General features: G+C 36.8%; 1 protein-coding gene across 1 annotated transcript in view; it reads left to right on the top strand.

Moving 5' to 3' along the window:
• DPYD (dihydropyrimidine dehydrogenase) overlaps positions 1-21,804 on the top strand; it is a 517,061-nt gene that overhangs the window by 178,593 nt on the left and 316,664 nt on the right. The window contains exons 6-8 of the mRNA XM_072419842.1: positions 3,788-3,984; positions 6,012-6,093; positions 10,206-10,293. Coding sequence (XP_072275943.1) covers positions 3,788-3,984; positions 6,012-6,093; positions 10,206-10,293 — 367 coding nt within the window. The remainder of the gene's footprint in view (positions 1-3,787; positions 3,985-6,011; positions 6,094-10,205; positions 10,294-21,804) is intronic.

The raw sequence follows: 21,804 nt of genomic DNA, 5'->3' as shown, positions 1-21,804 counted from the left end.
CCTTATAATCGGGGAAACAGGGTAGAGGATATATGCAATTTAAATTTCAGACCACTAGAAGAAGGGTAATAATAGATATGTGCATTCAGCCAAACCCATGATATCCCAAAATATAAACTTTTATTGCTGGCTATTATTTTTCTACTCGAGCTAGAATAGGTATATTGTTCTCCTGTTTTACAATAATTACAGTAATAATGATATCAGTCTTTTGCTTCAAAATGAAAGCAGGGCTGTAACCTCTGTCAGGTTTTTTAGATATTTGATTTGCATATCATTGTCTCAGTCTTTATTTTAAAACTCCTAATAGGAAGCAGCACTGATTTACCAATAGGTTCACATATACAGGGATATCCCTAAATAAAAGTCATTTAAAGTACTGAGATACCTCCTTATGCTAATAACACATTTTTGTTTCCAAAAGTATTGTTACCATAATTCTGGCAGCAGAGGAGGTGAGTAGGTAGATATTAGAGCCCAAACAGATCTTTCCAATAAGGTGTTTTGTGGCAATGCATGTGTTAAAGTTTGTATTACTGCAACACACATCCAATGCACATACAACACAGCACACAACAATTCCCCTAATGTGCTAACATGTATTTCTCACTGTCAGTTCTGGACATAACCTTATGTGTAAATGTCTACATGTTGGTTTAGACTATGTGCTGGGTAGTGGGCAAAGGAGACACTTTAGGCTAAGAAGGTGGATAACGAAGTAACATTTTTATTGTGCAACACACAGGCAATGGAATTATGATTTACTTGAAAATTAAATTACATTTAAAAAATAATTCCTGAAAAAAAAAATCATTCATAAATCTTCTGTTTTTGTGTATTCCCACAATTGTATAAACTGTTATAATGTATTATTACATTTTGAATTATTCCAAATAAATTGTCAGTTTATCCAAATATAATTTTTATTGGCTTGTTTTATATATATATATATATATATATATTATAATAATGTGCAGTTGAAGTAGGATTTTCCTATTAAAAAGTACTAAGCAAATTACTGGAAAGAGATTACATTGGACATATTCCTAGAAGGCAAGCCACAGAGGTTACTTGCTATTAAATGACTGTGATAGTGCACTCACTGCATTTGAGTGTGAAATAGTCAACTAGACTGCTATCATGATAATTAGATAACCAGTGGAGATGGAGACATAATCAAAATGACATTTTAGCTCTCAGTTTTATTAGGGTTTTATGTAGCATATTTTTTATTTTTTGCTTTTTTTCTGTTCTGTACTCAAGATCACTTGTTTGATCCAATAATTGTGAATACAATTTTTCTGTGCTATTAACCACACTATATTAGGTCAGTTCAACAATAAATACTGGAGTGATTATTTTGTATAATATATGAATGTGATAAATTAGAACGTGGCTGGAACTTTACATACCTAAAGGGAACTTTCCGAACTGGATGCCATAGAAATTGGACAGCTCTGTCTAATCTGTTTGTATTTAATATGCCAGAATTATACCAGCCTCTAGGACTGTTGACTCCTTGTCACCTAAGTCGCATGTCTTCAGTCTGACTTTTATGTGACCCGTTACGCTGAATTACTTGTCTCTTTGTAGTCAGCTTTTAAAAAAAAAGAATAGTCAAGATATTTTAGCATTTTATGAAAATCTCCTGGGTAAATACAAACTCTCAATATTGCTTATCTTTAGAACCCAACACCCTAGTAGCTCAAGGCCATAGTGCTAAAATTAAACTGTATGTATAGCCAACTTTAATTTTGGATAAACACATTTGAAATCTGAGTTTGAGCCTAGGAGATACATAAATGCTTTTAGCAGGTACACTCATCCCTATATGTTTTCTTTCTTGTATAAACTCAATATCTATTTATAAATCAGTAAATCTGACATTCATGGGAACAACCCCTAGTGGAAACATACCTGTACCACAAATAATTCTTTCAGTATGGATAAACAAAACCTTTAAATGCATTTTAAATATGTTTTCCCTATCTTGTAAATTACTTTTTTGTTAATATGTAGAATATATTCCTTTTCATTTCTTTATATTGTGCATTGAACCCTTATGAAGGGGACTGATGAAATCTCCAAATATGCTGGCCTTTTGTTGTCATACCAAATACTAATACTGCGAACTGAACTTACAACTAACACGAGCCATTCTCTACTATTTACATAGAATACATCTTGAGGAACTATATGGATGTTTATACTGGAGTCCAAAGCACCAACCACACTGTTCTTAAAAGTTTTTAAAGCTTTTTGAGCCCCCCAGGTAGATTTAACCAATATTTGTCCTGGCGACTTTTGTCACTGAGATAGAATGTAACATTGTTTACCACCTGAACAACAGGAAAAGTACTTACTAAACAAAGGAAGAAAGTTGTATCACCAAGCAGACCAACCAGAAATTAATCATTGTCAGCCATAAAATCTATAAACAAACAATAAAGGGCACACCAAACTAAATACAATTATAACTGTAATAATTTACATTATAGATCATGTTCTAGCTTACAGAAATAAAAGGAAAAAAACATATTCAAATACAGAGTTTTTTTAAGTGCCTAAAATGTACATTAACAACATAAAACATAAAAATGCTACAATCACATTAGTCACACATCATATACAATATGAAAAAACAGACATCTTTGGAGAAATCAAATCTAACTGATGTGATGAAGAGGAGACCTGTAGCAAAAGCTTCTTAAGTATTGCGGGAGCCAAAATCTCTGAAATTAGTACATATTCTATTGGTCACTACTTCTTGGATTCATTATTAGTGATTTATACTCTAAATGATACCATGCTGGTATGTTATTTGGAGGAATTTTTGCATTGTGTATGGGATTTTAATTGTATTTTTGGGGTTAGGGTTAATGTGTTATACATCAAATGCTAAGATAAATTAATAATTGTGTAACTGTATTTGATTGGCACTGCCATTCCATATTTAGGAAGACTAATTTTCCAATAGTTAACTGTGATAACTGTATTGTGTAGAGATTTGTCTTCACTTCTGCTCTATACCTTGAATAGGATGCATAAAAAAGAGCTCCCCGATGGGACACCAAGAACGATACTGTCATGAGTTATAGAGCACAACTTTGGCCAAAGTCTGCTGTCTTTCTGTCTCATCCACTCACTTCTGACCCGCTCCTTATGCTATTTAGCTCCACTAATGGATGACATGCCTAAATCCTGCCATTCAGGTCTCTTGATGGTGCTGCTTCTGTGCCTAGATGATCACTACTCCAATGCTGCAGATATGTCTATGCTGGCTGATCCCCTATGGACCGCTCCTGCCGTAAAGACTGATATACTATCCCTTACCACTGTTGCTTGTATTTGGAGTGCTCAGCCACAGTGACACTGTGTACAAACTGCTTATTAACAAATTCTGTGCATCCAGGTTCCTGTTAAAAAGTTTTTACTGGAGTTCCATAGGAACTTCCATTTCAAATAATGTATCAAAATTAAGAGAACAGCAAACATGTAAGTTGAAAAGTTCTTGTCTTTAAATCCACCTGTATTAGGAAACTTCACCTGCCACGGGGTAATGAGAAGAAATTATCTGTTTATGTTACCTCCATGCCTAAAGTGATGATTTTTAAAGGCATTTCAAAGTTCACAGGGGCTATATAAGATATAATAACCCAGTAAGGAGGGTATATATATATATATATATATATATATATATATATATATATGTAAATTAGCATCTGTGTTCATTGTAATATTGTAATAAAAGTTTATTTAATATGTTTTTTTCCTTTACTGTTTTTAGGTTTTTAAAGCAATGAAAGTCCCTCAGATAAGAAATCCAATGCTCCCTCCTGTTGAGGATATGCCGGCATCATACAAGACAAAGGTCGCTCTTATTGGTGCTGGGCCTGCAAGCATCAGCTGTGCCTCCTTTCTCTCCCGACTTGGATATTCTGATATCACTATTTTTGAGAAACAGACGTATTGTGGAGGGTTAAGGTAAAAAGAACATAATAATCAAGATCTGCAATGTTGAGTGAAAAGGTTTAAAGCATCAGTAAACCAATCACAATTCTTCACAGTACAACGAACATCAGAGATCTGATTTGAAAACTTGTAGACATTAGGAGCAATTAATTTATTATATTATATTATATACAAACATATTACAATAATTTAGAGAAAAAAAACAATATAACAAATGTGAGGACTGAAATCCCATTTTACTTTAAAACATATGGTGATAACAATACCTAAATGGTATGGAGGGCTTAGGGCAACCCATGAAATTTCCAGTCTCTTCTTTTCATACAGTACCTATGTGTGGAGGCTAAAGTCTGATTTATTAAAGTTCTCCAAGACTGGAGAAGATACATTTTCATCAGTAAAGCTGGTGATCCAGCAAACCTAGAATGGATCTGGTCCAGGATTCAAAACATTTACTAGCAAATAGCAAATGAATTTAAAGAAATTAATTCCAGGTTTGCTGGATCACCCAGCTACACTGATAAAAGTGTGCCTTCTCCAGCCTTGGAGAGCTTTCATAAATCGTGCCATTTGAATGCACTCTCTTATGCTGCAGATCTAAACAATCCTTAGCAGCTGCGAAAATTTTGTGTAAACCATTCATAATATTATCTGCAGTTTATGTTTGTGGTTTGTCTAGCTAGATACAATTTTCATCATTATTTTTATGAATAGCTATAATTAGTTTGCTATTGGCTGATGTCTGCTCCATGGTAAGGAAGGAAGGACAGTTAATTAAGTCAGTAGTTAATGCACAAAAGGACCTCTTTACCGGGTGGCATATAGGCAACTTTTTACAGTAGACTGTCTTCTCTGAAAACTGAATCACAGCTCCCCATTTACTGGATTCCCAGTGGAACCTTTTCCGAGGCATAACCAGGAATTTGCCTATTACTATTCACTTTTCAAATAAGAGAACACCATACCAAAGATGGGTCCTTCCACCTGTCTCCAGCACCAACAAGATTACTGCCTTCTGAAGCCTACTCAGCCTACTGCCTACTCAGCTGCCCTAAACACCCTTCTGTCAGAAAACATAAAAAAGAGGGCGGGCAGGAAAATTTTTCTTCGCCCAGCCATAACCGCCTGTGACCTTCCTCCCACCCCCCTATCACCTCTCATTCACCACACCTTCTCCCTGTCCCCTAGCCAATCAGCACTCCTATTCTTACCCTTCCAGCACTTCCCTTGGCCCACCTGGCTCCCTTGCCACCTTGTCAAGCAGCCCCTTGCACCTATCTTCCCTTCTCTCTGTCTGGCTCTGTACCTATTCATTAATATTGCTCTTTTCTTACTCAGCCTAGCAGAACTTACCCAGGACTAGGGCACTACATAAAGAGGTGCATCCACTATTGGAATATGTTTACTGCTTTCCTGACATGTGATTTGTAATTCTAATTAGATAGTTTTGTGAATCGAATGCTTCCGCCACACATGTGCCCAGCACATAGTACTCATTATTCCCTGTTTAGCTTTGCATATTCACCTGTCCACCTCCAGCCTGCTCAATGAACAATGAATGAGCATTGGCACCACTGTTCAGTTAGCAATATTACATAGGACGTTGTAAGTTTAAAAGTGATCTTCCTACCTGTCCAGTGGGACATTGTGTGTTCCTAAACATTACAATTTTACTTTAACAGTTGTTAAAATCATTTTTTAAATAAAATAGTTATTATCTGTTGTTGCTTGCTTGTAATCTTTGACAGAACAGTAGTGGATGACTTTATCTGGGTTTTCGTTCAGGGTGTGCCACCTATTATTTTAGCATAATTCAGACAGAAGTTTCAATGGTTCAGGAGTGCAAAGCCAACGTGTCAGAAAACATTACATAGTTCTTTTACTTATGTTTCAAGTTTTAAATCTTAATGATCTGTTCCTGCTTGAGTCACCCATTTATCCGTTTCTTATCATTGGATGAACTTTTCGAAAATGTTAAATAACACTTTGTAGGGTTTAATAAATCTCAATCATATCTTGCTTATGTGTTATTTTTACAGTGCATCAGAAATCCCTCAGTTCCGTTTGCCATATGATGTTGTCAGTTTTGAAATTGAGCTGATGAAGGACCTCGGTGTTAAGGTAATGATAATGATAACATAAATTAATCTGCCAAACGTAAACTGCTAAATACCATGTCCATTAGTAGCAAACAATTAAAAGCATCAGTAGGCTGTGGTAGAGAGATGCTTCCTATTGCTCAGGGCATTTGTCTGTCTGCTGTCTGAATGCCAAAAGTCTGGAAAAGGGCAATCGATAGTTCTCATTCGCCATGCCCACATGTGATTAATTGCCCGTTAAAAAAAGAAACAATACAAAGTTACATTGCTTTAGGGGTTCCATGTGATGACTTGAAGCAGCAGAATTACCTAACAAAATCTGCTGAAACACAATTTATATGTGTGATTGCCAATAAAGCTCTATATTTGTTGCTAAACAATATTTTTATAATGCTTGTTTACTTCTACACATACAAAGGTTTAAGATTTTAGAGATGATTTATTTTAAAGCATGTTTACTGATTGCTAAGAGTATGCAGATATGTGGGGGTCCAGAGCCTGCCCACAGTTCTACTTAAAAGTAATGTAATAAAAAAAAAATGGAATTTACCTTTGTTGTTGAGGAGCCCTCAATCTCTCTGCAACCTGAACCCAATAAGTCCAGCACCATTCCAGCTTATTTTCACCAAGGACAGGACAGCAGGTGCGACCATCTTTCTGCTTGTGTCACCCAAACTGCACATGCTGCATGTGTTACATTTCAGAAAAGCCCCATATGATGCTTGCATGATATTGGGCATGTTAAGAGGAAGCAGCCCAAAGCCTCCTGGGATATGTGACATATTTATCCCAGGAGTTTTTGTTTTTCCCTTTAGTTTATACCATTGGGGCAGGGGAGGGGTCCTCCTCAAAAACAATGGTGTGTGATTAATGTGGTAATAGGTCCACCTTTAAGGTTAAAGGGTCTACCCATTAGTAATTACTAATTTGATTGATATATTGGATGGATATATTTATTATTTGAGTTTGGATGTCACTCTTACATTCAGAGATGCTGCAGGAAAACATGTTTTTAATTGTGAAAAGGATATAAAAACATTGTACATATCCCAATTTCGCCATTATCTGAAAGCATACAAGCCATTAGCAATGATTAAAATCTGCATGGCCAGCATAAGTTAAGGTCCAGGGTAGTGGGGCTGGCATGGTGGCAAAAGGTTCACTACTGATGTCCTGCCCTATATACCACCCATGTGGATCATCATTGGCTCAGTCTCTGACAGAGTACCCCGATTTTAGGTGATCAGAACATGACCTGAAACAATCGCGATATATTGGACTATAAATTTGCATCATGCGACTACAAATGCTACTATGATGCTTAGGTACTTGCCCTTCCAGAATTGCTGCACTGCAGATAATTTATATGCAATACCAAGAACTTAAGTCAGCGAATCAAAAGTAATATTACAATGGCTTCTGTTTGTCATAGTATATCTGTTGTTACAAAACTAAGATACAAAAACAGATACATCTTCAAAAAAAAGTTTGAAGTTTACATTTGCTACTACAGTTCTTTTCTGCATCGAAGAGTGCTTGCTGAAAAAATCTTCAGAAACTAACATATCCATTAGTGTTAGAACCTTACATCAATACCGGAGATAAAGAACAGTGGACTCTGTACCACGCATGCGCAGGAAGCCATGTATCACTCAAAGGAAAAGAAACCTCCCCCAGAGTGACATCATTATGCCAGAACCTGCCCACTCTCCCATCTACAATTTATACGGGAGACATGGTCCGTGGCTCTGGCTGGTACACCCCCCAGCGAGGTCAGAAGAAGGACCCTTCTGGAGGGGGGGCGCACCAGCCAGAGTCACGGACCACCACTGAATACAGAGAGAACAGAGGTTTAACATTTGCAGAAAAGTAAGTTTTGTGAAGATTTTTCCACAGGAAGTTTCTCTATTTATTGGAGATAAATTCATGAAACCTTTCAAATGTGGACCATTTGCATCTTGACATGGAATAATTAAACTAAAAGTCTAACTATAATTTAACTCTTTTCCACTAAACTGCCACCTAAATTACCAACTGATTCTTAGCTGTAATTTCATCATGCAGGCCAATACTCATCTCACATTTTGGGCACTACATCACACTGCAGGTCCTCATATAATAGTACTGTATTGCAGTATTGTGTGCACAATAAGATCATACTTGGTAAAGGTTGACATTCTATCATTGAATGTTGCATAGGCATAAGTAGTTATAAATATATACAAATGCAGGATTCAGAACAAACCATTTGAAATACTAAATCCTTCATGTGCTTGACTTGCTAATGCTTAGTAAGAAAGCCATGCCTAATATACAACCCAGCTTCCATTTTTGAATACAGCATAATGAAATATAAGATTCTTTATGTTGTATGCTAAAAAATAATGGACATTATCAATACTATTTTGGCATTGAGGGTATATTATGAACATAAACTCTATTTTTACAATTCTGTTTCTCCTTTATTTTCTCCCGTGTAGAAAAATGCATGTGCTTTTAGTAGTTTACTAGCATATTGCAATGCAGGAACACTGTAATGAGATGTTTGCTTTTAGCAGTAAATTTCCACACATTTCCATTATTGTGCCATGACCCTGGCTCACTATGCTCTCCAGGATTGCAGCTTTGTACATACATTTGACGTAATTGCAACCAGTACATAATAACAGAGAAAATTGGAGATATTGTTTTCAAAAGTGCATGAAATGGAAATATTCTCATACAGGGTGAATGATATATAAATGAACAATAACTGAACACTGTTTTGTGCTTTGAATACTTCACATTTTGAGAACTTTGGGTACAAATTCCCTTGAAGATGAATTGTGTTATAAATTTAGAAATAATATTACCAGCCCCGAAACTTTTTGATATGAACGAGATGAGTCAAACACATCCCACCTTACAATACTAGCCTCGCCTTTATTCATGCAGTACATGAGTGGTCAAAATCTACTCCAACACTTTTTGTCAATTGGCATTTTTTTTTACTAAAATCGCTCCCACGAAAGATGCAGGGCAAAGCAACATGTGCCCCAGCTCATGCAGCACATGCCTTCCCCATGCTTCCCTTCTGCTGTTGATACTTGTCAATACTTAGAACAGGAGGAGCATATACATTAATACCCTTCCTTCTATGCCAGCATGGGTACTTGATGATTGGTCCATATTGTCACATCAGAGTAGATTTTGGAATCCTCAGGTATTTTTAATCTCTAGCAAGAGTGTCTCGTGTGCAGGGCTTCATTTCTTCACTTCCAGCAGCAATAAAATTGTGAGTACAGGTAGTCCTCAGGTTACATGCTAGACAGGGACTGTAGGTTTGTTCTTAAGTTGAATTTGTATGTAAGTGGGAACAGGTAGATTATTTTAATAAATGTATTAGGACAGATGTTTGTCTCAACATATTATTAATCAGCGTGGTGTCAGTTACTTTATAAAATCCTTAAATTCTGGAGCAAGCTGTGCTTTGATATGCAAAAAGAAACAACTGCAGAGTTTGTCTTGGTCATTAAAAAGTTACAAGATGTTGCTCAGCTGTTTTTAGCAAAAGATTTCTTCTGCAACTCATGCCAACCACGCCCTCCCCACTATCAAGCCTCCGTCCTGCACAGTAGCGAGTAAGGAAGCCCCATTTATATCCAGGAGTAGCTGCTGATGTTCCTTACTACTATAATTAGAACCAATCTGGCTCTGGGGCCCCTTTATGTAGTACTCGCAACTATTATGACCCACCATACTTAGAAATAGCTAGGATCAGTTGTGCTAAATGAGTGTAATAACATTTTTATACATGTATTTCTGTGCAGTGTAACATTACCTTACATAACCTGTTCTAAATGGCAATATATTAAGATTTTTTTCCATTTGTATGCCTTAAAATATTGTTAGAGATATTAAATGTCTGTTCTTTTCCTACTCTGTACAACGTTCAAATCAGAGAAAGAACCTTCGTTCTAATCACATTTTAATGAGCAGTTTGCAAATCATATTATGTATCCCCTTTGTCTTATGCATTCTGTCTCATTCTCCTCCAGGCTTTCAAAGTTTTTACTCTGTTTCCAAACACTCTTCTCTCTTATTAGGTTACATTACATTAGTTTTCTTAATTGGCAATGTATTTTCTTTTATAAGGTAATTGAGGGCAAGGGCCTAGGAATGCATGGAATGAATATAAGATCTCTGAAGGAAGAGGGCTTCGCTGTAATATTCATCGGCATTGGTGAGTAGTCATTTCCAGTGTCTGTCTGAAAAATATAGCAAATAACATATTTCAATGTCAGTAAGACTTCTAATTTTTTGTTTGTCTACATATAAGATTGTATGTAAACCATTGCTGGAAAACAGTGTTCAACATGTTTTTAACCCAACGCTTAATCTGAAAGGGCTCAGGACACATCTGTGTACACCTTGTTCAAATGCAGCGTGCACTATAAAGACCCATGCAGACAAGGCTGACCCTTTAGTTATTTTTGTTGACCCTGGTGGGTACACTAGATGGAAAGTGTTTAAAGTGGGGAAATGCACCTGCCAAAGCACTTAGCGTTCTGTGAAAAGTGCAGTAGCCTATTATATAAAACAACCAGTATGGAAAAAAAAATTCTGGGGACATCCACTGTTGGAGGGGTTCTTTGAAACATGTACAATGTTAAAATTTAAGGACATCCCTCCCACTTGTCACCTTGTCCATCTCTATTGGTGAAAATAACTTTGTGTATTGGAGTTTCATATATCTTGAAATTAACCATAGAAATTCACCACCTAGTAAACAGTAGCTTCCTTTTTGCAAAACATTTTCTACTTGCACAAATCACCTGAACATTACATACATTACATTTATAAATAACGCAATGGGAACCACCAAAAAATATAATATTGGCCCAAATTGCATTATATGGTGACGGAGGAGCAGACCCTTTGGCAACTTTGTGAAAAGTCTCCTTGCTAACACATCTCAGCTTACTGCTACTGACACTGGGGCAGGGATACCAAACCATCACATTGCTTAAAAAAAGAAAAAGACTGCAGGCCAAGATGGGAAAGGGAAATATTTTATTGTGTCTATATTTGAAGCATGTATTTGTTTTAGGTGTGATAGCCTAAAGGTTTGATAAAAGTTGAAAAAATCTGTCACCTTTTAAAGTAACATATAACAAAGTAACATTAGGTTCAAAAATATAATTGTCATTTTTGCCATTTTACCTTGCCTTACTATTTTAAAGAAGACCTGTAGGCAACAATTTTGTTTTGATATATTGTGACTTGACACAGATAGGGTTAATCTTCCTATAAGCATTTTCATAAAGTGCAAACTATTACAGGCTCTGGATGCTGCTGTACCAGAGATTACAGGAGACTAGTATAAGGTATGGTAATGTAAATAAATACATACCTGAAATCAGAGATATCCTCCATGCGGAGATGGTTCCTGCTCTTTTGCAAAATGTACTTATGGATCTATAGCAAATCAAATATAAATCACCTAACAACATCAGTAAAGTTAAAGCTCAATGTAAAACTTGTTTTAAATCCACTGCTGTACTAAGTGCATAACTTTGTTTTCCAGTTATTACCCTATTGGTTTCACCCCTGGTAGATACTATCCCAGGTAGATGTGTTCAGACTCACTGTGCATGCATAGTTCATGGTTCAATATAAAGTTGGTCCAGAACAATGATTTTACACCTGGACTCAGCTTAGTACACTTAAACAGAAAGTAACTGGAGAAAGTTACTGGAGAAGCCTGGGTGAAATGTTGAGCACTGATGCAAAAAGTAAAAACTTTAAATCGAAATTCAATTGGTTATGGAGCACTGTGATTTAGCAAATGAATCCCCTAAATGTAACATCTTTTGTTGTTGTAATAGAACACAAATAACACACATTACACCCATTCCTGAATATTTAGGTAGCAACTTTCGCTTTATACGAGTATTGTTATTTAATAACTAGAGGTTCACCTGGCTAATAGTTTTCTGAGTTTTCTTAAATATTAGTTACTATCAGTAGCAGATGTATGACAGACTGCAAAGTGACCTTGTGAAAAAAAATAACACTTTGGCCTGTTGTTGAATGTCCTTTAATGCTGCCGCAAGTGTGCATGGTTTCTTGCTAAAGTTTCCTAGGAGCTACCGGTTACCTGTTCTGCATGCAAGCACAGTTGACGCTCATCTTTTAATCATGTATTCTTGTATACCATGTAGGGTCAGTTCAATATGAATAATAGAGATAATACTATTTGCAAAACAGTCCAGAATGTGGGTAACTACTACTATATATACAATACCTTAGATAAAAGAGAACCTTCACAGATATATTTGAAATCAGATATGTATCCTGGTATTTATTCCAGTATAAATCCAACTATGCCAATCAGTCACTAGAGGAAGTAACTTGGTCATGGTATATGCATATCATTTCGGGCTGCCATAAGGTAATATATCATACAAACAATTGTAAAACTGGCTAATTAAAATAGGAACAATAAAATATCATGTGAAATACAATTGAGTCTTGTAACATTTCTCCAGAATGAAGGCATTATGAAAGAGCATCCAACAATCCAACTGAAATGAATGGGTTCAAAGTAAAAAGGTTAGAATGGGTTTTTATGTTTCAAGGTGAGTGGGACATGATGATGATGATGATGATGAATGCAGATCACTTGACTTTGGGAGGTAGGGAGAAAGTCATTGTGTATAATTTTTTGATGGCTATCAGGCAAAAACACTTTTTAATAGGAGTCTGAAAGGTTTTTTTTCTTGGTCTTGTTTCAAGTCATGTGGACAATATATTATGGGTAGAACATCTTGAAGTTCATTTTGTTTTCCTGGCCAACTTGCCAATAATATACAATAACTGGGCATGTCCAAAAAAGATGAACAAAATTGGATTGTCCACTCTATAATAAGGACGGGATGTTAACCAAGTAAAGGAAGAAAAAAATACCCTACACCCCTAGTTTGATGTATACTACAAAGAAAAGAAGAGAAGACAGTTGTCTTACTTACTACAGATTCTCTGACATGTCAGCTTCTCTAACTACAATTACTCCCCAGTCACATGAACCAGAACTTAAGTAGTTAAAAATACCTCCAAAGAATCTCTGCCCAGAAGAAGGCAAAAAGAGGAAAGATACCAAGTTTCCTACATTACGGTCAGGCTCTTTAATTGTTTTACTTTACTGACTTATTATGTGTCTCTGTATGGAGGAAGCCATCTTTGTCTATGCTACCTCATGTTAGCGTTGCCCCTAATGAAAGATGTCCGATGATCTGTATCAAAGAACAGGTTGCATAGGAAGAACTTTGTAGAGCCTGCTTACACTCCAGCAAGGAAAACAGTAAGCAGCACAGTAGTGACATCTTTAAACCTAATAAAGTCATAGACAGGAATACCTTAGATCAGGGGTCGCCATTTATGGGGTGGGCGGGAGCACGGAAGCACATTAGGCCCACCCAGCCCTAATGCCTCCGCCCACCACCAGGGAACGCCCCCTGAAGTGGAGTTCCTCTCCTCCATATGCATTGCGTAGGAGAGGGATTTACCTTCAGGGCGCTTTCCCTATTTACCGCGCCAGCGAAAGTATCAACGCTGGCCATGGTAAATAGGGGCACTGTCAGGGGGCGGCACCGCTTCAACGGCTCTGGCTTTGGTAGTTCCTAATGCCCCCTGGCCAATCTGTTGGCGGCTGGCAATCGGCTGGATCAGCCAGGGGCGTTAGGTCGGAACAAACTACCGGCTAGGCCATATCTGGCCTAAAGGCCAGAGTTAGCCGACCCCTTCCTTAGATTATCCAACATTTTATTATTAATATTATTAATAAACAGGATTTATATAGCGCCAACATATTACGCAGCGCTGTACATTAAATAGGGATTGCAAATGACAGACTAATACAGAGAGTGATATAGGAGGAGAGGACCCTGCCCCGAAGAGCTTACAATCTAGTAGGTGGGTGAATTTCACACACAATAGGATGGGCGATATCTAGTGGTGGGAAGTACTGGTTGGAAGTAGTGGTGGTTTCAAAAAACAGAAGAAAATGCTTAGGGAAGTTTGAAAAAATGGGTTTTGAGCGCTCTTTTAAATGAGCAGAAAGTAGGAGCAAGCCGAATAGGACGAGGAAGACCATTCCAGAGAGTCGGGCGAGCTCTAGAGAAGTCTTGTATGCGTGCGTGTGATGAGGTTATGAGTGAGGAAGTCATTAGTAGGTCATTGGAAGAGCCGAGAGAGCGGCAGGGGGAGTATTTTTTTACCAAGTCAGAAATGTAAGTGGGACAGTAACTGTGTAGGGATTTGAAGGCAAAGCACAGGAGCTTAAATTTGAATCTAAGGTGAAATGGAAGCCAATGGAGAGAACTACAAAGAGATGCAGCGGAAGAGGAGCGGAGGGAAGGATGGATGAGTCTGGCAGCAGCATTCATGATAGATTGTAGAGGCGAGAGTCGGGTTAGTGGAATACCAGCGAGAAGGATGTTACAGTAGTCCAGACGGGAGATGATAAGAGCGTGTACAAGGAGTTTGGTGGTCTCGGGACAGGTAGGGGGAATTTTGGAGATGTTGCGTAGGTGAAAGTGACAGGACCTGGAAATGTTCTATAACATTGAAGATATACTTTCGGCTACACAATAAGAATACAGAAATTACAGCTATTTTTCAGAAGAAATTAAAGACAAAGGGTAAAATAAACCAAAAAAAGAAATACAATTAATTGTAGACATTACCTAAAGCATAAGAAATATTTGCACCATTCAGAGTCCGAGATGGGAAGCAGTGGAGGAAAGGGTCATCTTAGGCCTAAACACATCGCTTGTGATTTATGTTTTCTGGGCCCTGTGCTAAATCCTGACTTTGTTCTTAATTTTTTGGACCTTGTATAAACAAAATTTTCTAAAATTATTTTTATTATGATTCAACAGTAATGAGCCATTGCTTATAAAGAAACACAAATTTGAAGACTTCTGAATGCTGCTGTGTATTTAAGTTTCCTATAAAAAAAAGTCATGCTGTTTATATGTACTTCATACTCAAAACATCCACTGCTTCTGGTGATGCAACAAGCATTACAAACGCCTGAAACATTCTCATCCGTAAGGGTAACCATATGCCTCACGTTTGAATAATCTAAATTTACAGCATGTCAAGAGAAAAAGCATTTGTCAAGTGTTACACCACTTCTTTCCTGTGCACAAGCTCACGCCTGTCATTTTACTCAATGAACTGAGATGATTGAGAGATATATGGTTCTTCTAATGGTGTTCAAGAGTAAACACCGGTTTCTACATCTTAAAGCATTTCACCTGAGTTGATCTGTATTCATTCAAACGCTTAGGAATACAGCGCATAAGACATATTAATTCATCATGGTGGAAAACTGCATGTACTGTGCTGGCTCATTGCATCGCAATATCGTCTAAGTAAAAAGAGTGAGAGAGAAAGATGCTTTCAGTCCACGTACTTTGCAGTATGCATCAAATCAAGCTTTACAGTGCTGAGTGTTTGCGTGTTTTGTGTTCCACATCTCAAATCATAAAATACAAAATCAAGTGGTTTCCTGTGAATTTATATGGTATAAAAGTGCCAACAGGATGGTATGGTACACATTTATCTGTGTAATACGTGCATTATGAGCAGTATCCATAAATGACGCCTTACACAGCTGACACGTTTGGCTACATTTTATTTTATGTTTAGGAAGTATTCCATGGTTATTGCTATTCAGTTACCATTCTCATTCCACATAATGAAGGCTTGTATTTCTAAAAAGCTTATGCTGAGGATGAATGGCTGGAACATATTCTCTGAAAGCAGAATCAGGGGAGGATATAAATTGTGTTTATTATGGCCTTTATATGCGGCATAATTTCTGAAAATTCTGATTATACCAAACATGCAGTCTGGGCTTTATCCCAAAGGAATTTTTTTTTCTATGGCTGACTAAGGATGGACAGTAGACGATGAATCGACACAATATTCAAAGACCCCCCTGATGTAAGAATGTACGGTGTTGTTTATTAGTTTCAGAATGTCACGCTTTCTTTCTTAAAGGTACATTTCTCATGCACACATCTAGCATGAATAAATGCAGGGGGTGCGGTTCTTCTGTAAAGGTTTCGTCCTTTTTTTACTTGTAAGAATTAGTTTGAGAGGTTTTGCTTTTGTCAGTGTAAGGCTGAAAGGTTTGAGAGGATTTCCGTTTGAGAGGTTTTCCCTTTCTCAGTCTAAGGCAGCTTTTTGTGACCTTTTTACATGGGAGAACCCATGTGTCTACACCGCATAGTACATTAGCATGGTGGTCAGTGGAAAGAATGTAATATACGTTACCGGGTAGTGGGAAGAACGTCACCCTTACAAACCTGCAAAAAGATAATTTTGTCACTTAAACTGAGTCACAAGTTGCTCATTGTTCAGGGAACCCCTAGCAAACCTTGGAGGAACCCTGCTGTACAGGTATTCACAAGAGAGCAAGAGAAGGAAAGTCTCAAAAAGTAACACACTCACAGATAGATGGATAATATATGCCTAGCTTTAAAGTCGTCGTCATTTATTTATTTATTTTAGTTTTTTATAGTTTCGTTTTTTATGTGAAGTCTTTGAGAAACTAACCTATGCTGCCAGTGTCTTCTCATTGGCTATGTCACTACTGCATGTCCAGTTTGTGCTCTTCTTCGTTGCCGCCTCTGTATTTTTTTGATGAGATGTCAATGATGGCTAAACTGTTTCTGAGCTTTGGGAGATCCAAAATTTCTTTGTCAAAGGGCTTTCCAAAAAAATGAACTGGTATGAGATTTTTCTCTGCACACACTCTTGGTCATTTAACTGTGTGGCAGGCTCCCTGATGAAGAGTCTTGTCCATTACTGGTTGAATCCCACACCTTTATAAGATATATTATGGGATTATCTAAAGAGGGTGTGGAAATCACCCATCAATCATCTTCACTGCAGCAATAAACAAAAGCAGGTGGGTGGAAGGAGATCAAAAATGTTTAAAAGGTAAGTAACAAAAATAAAGAGAGATGTAGGAGAGGGGAGTGGAGGTTTATTAAAGGTTAGGTTAGGTTAAATGTCCCGTTCAAAAAAAAGTTCTTATTACTTCTGTAACACTGCATTGGGAACATGTATAAGGAAAATATTATTGTTTTTGTCATGAAGAAGGGAATAAAGGCATCTTGGGTTCTTTGGTTGTTTCTGAAACCAAGTATTTCTGCTTTTTGTATAAGCACAAATAGCAACAATGCAAAATTGATGGTTTTTGCAGCTACTAAGCTGCTTCTTGGGGGTGATATTTGCACTTTGCATCTTTCTCTTGTTTTTCTTTGATCTCCAACTATATAATTGTCCAAAAATAAGCAAACTGATTCTTGATTCACTATAGTTTCAATTTAGGCTGATAGGTAAGCTACCAAAAAAATCCATTCCAATTCTATGAGTAATTTCTTCTAAATTCAGAGGTATAAGTTAATTATAATTGTTAGGAAATGCTATGTTGTGTTATCTGTTGTAGTCTTCCAATTTAAAATGGCCTCTAGTTTTGGTTATTTTTCTTTTTTGCTGAAAGTTGTGTGCAATATTGGTGAAATGGTATCAAATGGTATTTGACCATGTTGGTAAATTCCAATGCAGAACAAGGCACTGTAAATCAATAATTGGAACATGAATGATAAGCTGCAGGAAGAATACAATCAATACTGGTGATCTAATTTTTTTTCTCTACCTTTCTCTGTCCTGTCTGGCACCTGGAACCTGGACAGAAATACAGGGGAAATCTCCTTCATAAAGATGCAGACAATAACAATATCCCTATTTCAAACTTTCCACACTGTTCTAAAAATGATGTTTATCTATCTGCCTGTGTCTGTTGGGAGTTGTCTTTTGACTTCTTATCCCAACAATTATCATACAGAAAGTGATCTGTTTTATAAAATAGTCTGTAACAAAGAAGACATCTCCTAAATGTTTACATAGGTAGCAAGAAATATTTGAAAATCTTTTTAACTCTTCCAAAATTTATAAACAAAAAAAGTTATGTCCTAGCCTTATATGGTAAATGGTTATTCCAAAAAAAATTGATTTTTTCAGTTCTTTGTTGTTACTGGACAATGAAACCACCTGACATTTCTTCCAAAGATGCTGTGGCAGTTTCTGTGTAAAGGCCATCTTCCTGGCTTCTTTATACTTGGCTTTCCAGCAGTCCCTTACCACTTCTTTTTCTGTAGCCACCACCAACATTTTTAATGTCAGCCAGTTTCTCAGGATATCAAATCTTTATCATGTGACAGTGCTTGGGTGTAGTGTTTGACGACTAAACAATGCATCATGGGGGAAGGTTTTGCAGAGTATTTTGCAGAGGTGGCCATAGAAGTAGTAAGGGTGCATAGCTGGAAAGGTGAATATTGAGAGGTTAGGGAGTAAGCTCTTCATATTGTGCTGTGGCTATCAAAAATGATAATGTATTAATTTATTATATTAGAGAAATCCAAAATAAAAAATAGCAGATTTGTGAATTAAGAACACTCGGAATTAAAGTCCCTGAGACATAAAAAAGCCTGTAACAGACACCTCCCACTACAATGAAAGCTGTAATAACAATACTACTTTTAGGTGAACTGACCATATTACATGCTTGAAGTAAACTATACAGCAAGACTGATATTCTAAGAATAAAAATAACATGGTTTTCTTGTTTTTTGTAATTTTATTTCTTTGGATCTACCACTGTGTATAAATTCAAATTGTCCATTACGAGAAAAATGCTCAATCTTGTCATTCTTTTCTGAAATGTCACATTGGTATTTTTGGTTTTATCCAGACTTGAGTAACAAGCAAAGCTCTTGTAATGTCCAAAACCCACATAAAAAACAATTTCCTTAAATAAATGCCAGTTACCGTAGTAAAATGTGCAATTGAAGGATTACCATACACATAACAGATAATGCTAAATTCTTCATTATATGTTTCTTTCAAATTCTTTTACTCTTCATAAATAATTGATAAACACCTATTTTTTAACAAAGGAATTAGAAACATTTTTTTTTTGTGCTGTGCGTCTCTCAACCCCCTTTTTTAATTAAAGTATTTGATTTGTTTGAGCATGTAGAATGCAGTAATTGTTTAGCACACAATCATCTGTAAGTGTTGTATCCTTAGTTGCTGCTTTTTTTTTTACAATTGTTTGATAGCCTGCAAGATTAAGCAATAGACTATTCTATACTGCAGCCAATACTACTTCTTAGTGCCTCAAGCCCTGATTGCCTGAGGTTGTTTAATGTTACATGTTAGCTATTGTAGTTATATCTTTGACACCTTGAATGATCACCAAGTGAGTTTGGCCATGTTTGTTCCAAATGTCATTTCAACCTCTTTTTTTAATCTGAGGGTTTGTCTGTATTACAGAGCCATGTTTTCCATACATTGCTTTGAATATAGCCAGAAGGCTCTTTCCATGTAGGCTTTATTTGTAGTTTATTCTATTCAGATTTCCCAGGGGGCTGTAGAAGGAACCTGAAGGCTTATTTCAGACATGCAGTCTAATTCTGTGTGATTTGCAACTCTTATCAAACTGCTTGGCTCTGAGGAGCGTCAAAATGCACTTTGACACATTTGCTCTTGTAGGTGCAACACTGTTCACATTCAGAAACCATGCCACAACCCCATTACAACTGCAATAAAAATGCAACCACTTAAATGCGTGTACAAAATGGTTCCCACGGTTGGGTTTGTGGTTGGGTCACAGTGGTTGCGCAGTAAACTGTTGCCATACACTGCAAGTCTGAAATAGCCCTTAGGTTCCTGTTGTTCTCTTCCAATTTCGGGTTGACTATTTTTAATTACAGACACCTTTTTTGATAAAATTAAATGTTTCAATCTGGCAGTCAGACGGGCCCTGACCTGCCTAGCCTTTCCACAATTTTTGGACTTGCTTTTAAAAATGCAATTGGTTAGTTAAAAATAAATGAATATTAAAGTTACCATTTACTTAAGCAAATCTTCTGTAATGCTAAGACTTAAAATAAATATGGAGTTAGGTCAGTAAGGGAACAGTGAATGAAAGTCAAAATTTTAAATGAAGTGCCACTTTTTTCCAAGACTCGGCACTGATGGCGATGGATAATGTTTGATTAATGAGCAGCAGCTTTGCAGTGGGTGAAAACATCTGTACAAGATGATGTATTATTTCAGAGGTGTTGGATGCTTGCAGTATCTTGCAGATTTAAGTATGTGTGCCTGAATAAAATAAATGAGTTGCAACACGTGAAAAAAAATGAAAGCACATTACTTGCAAAGAGATTATTTTGCACTTCAGGATTTTTTTAAATATTTTTTATTTTAGTTCAAAATCACTCTGTCATAGGGGTTTTAATGTGCTTTCGAATATAAATCATTTAACTGCTTCATAAAATAAACTCAGTTGGAATTCTTACATCTATCATCTGAGACAGAAATGAAGGTTTAGCTTAATGTGCTGTAACCTCCTGTAAATGTTCGGAAAGCAGCTTGGTGGTCAGAAAATGTATCCATGTGTGTGTTCAAGAGAGAGTTTAGATGAATACATTACAGTGGGTGAGAAGGTGGCCAATCATCGTTTATATGAGACTATGTGATAAAACACATGAAGGTGTTTTATTTCTCATTTAAGCAGCCCTGCAACTTTTAGCCCCAAATCAAACTCAAAATTTCAGTGTGGAATTTTAAACAACACTTCTACTGTATACTAAATGACTAGAAAATCAAACATGCTTAGGAATCGCTCTAAAAGGCTAAAAAGTACACATTTTTCCAAATTAATTTGCTGCTGTGTTTGTATCTTCTAAATAGTTGGATAACTGCAGCCAGGACGGCACATGAAGAACAAGCTGGTGTAACACCAGCTATCTGACCACTGCCTTTGGTGGCATACAATATTGTGTTGGAGTTTGACCTTGATTCACACTATTCATTATTTTGTGAATATAAAAAACTTTATATATGAATATATATAATCTTTTAACTACATGAAAATTACAATGATTATTAATGAGGCTTTTTTTGTGCTATCCCCTAACTATAAAGGGTTGTGCAGAATGGCCACAGTGTCAATGTGTGTTGGAGCAGTGTAGGGAAAGCAGGCAAACTGCACAAAGAAAGATTAGGGTCAGCTTTAATTTTGATTTACTAGATCTTTGGTTGTTGATTTTTTTCATTTCAGGTTGACTTTTATTGATTATAAAAGTTCACCAGCTTTTTGCATTGGTTATAACAGATATGTTCTTTACACTTACGCTGTATTTGTGGTATATTCTGTTCAGGTTTTCCAGTATGCTTTGGTAGGAGCCTTAAGGCTTTATTTGGACATGCGGTCCCCTGTGCTGCTATGAACCCATGAGCATCAGGGAGATGCTCATAGGTACAAAGTTCTACCACTTGCTTTTAGCTATTGTTGTAAAATTATATTAAAATTTGAGAAGACCCATAATGTCCAGCCTGACCTGAACTGGCATGGTTACAATGGCCAAAAAGGACAAAGAATAGCCATAGCCCCTGATTCAACAAGCAGAATTGGATTATCGGTCGTGCATTCGTATTCGCGATCCGAAATCGTACGCGATAAAGCTGTCCTTACCACATTGCTGAGAGCCTTTTCCCAGCATCCATTGCCAAAAAGGGATAAGGGTTTTGTTGGTGAAGCTGTTGGTTGATCTAAAGCCCACCTTTAAAAAGGAGATATTCAGATATCTGCCATGGAAAAGACTAC

The sequence above is a fragment of the Pyxicephalus adspersus genome, chromosome 8 (assembly GCF_032062135.1).
Source record: "Pyxicephalus adspersus chromosome 8, UCB_Pads_2.0, whole genome shotgun sequence".
Lineage (NCBI taxonomy): Eukaryota > Metazoa > Chordata > Amphibia > Anura > Pyxicephalidae > Pyxicephalus > Pyxicephalus adspersus.
The sequence above is the reverse complement of the archived record's forward strand: the minus strand, read 5'-3'. Positions and strand labels throughout refer to the sequence as shown.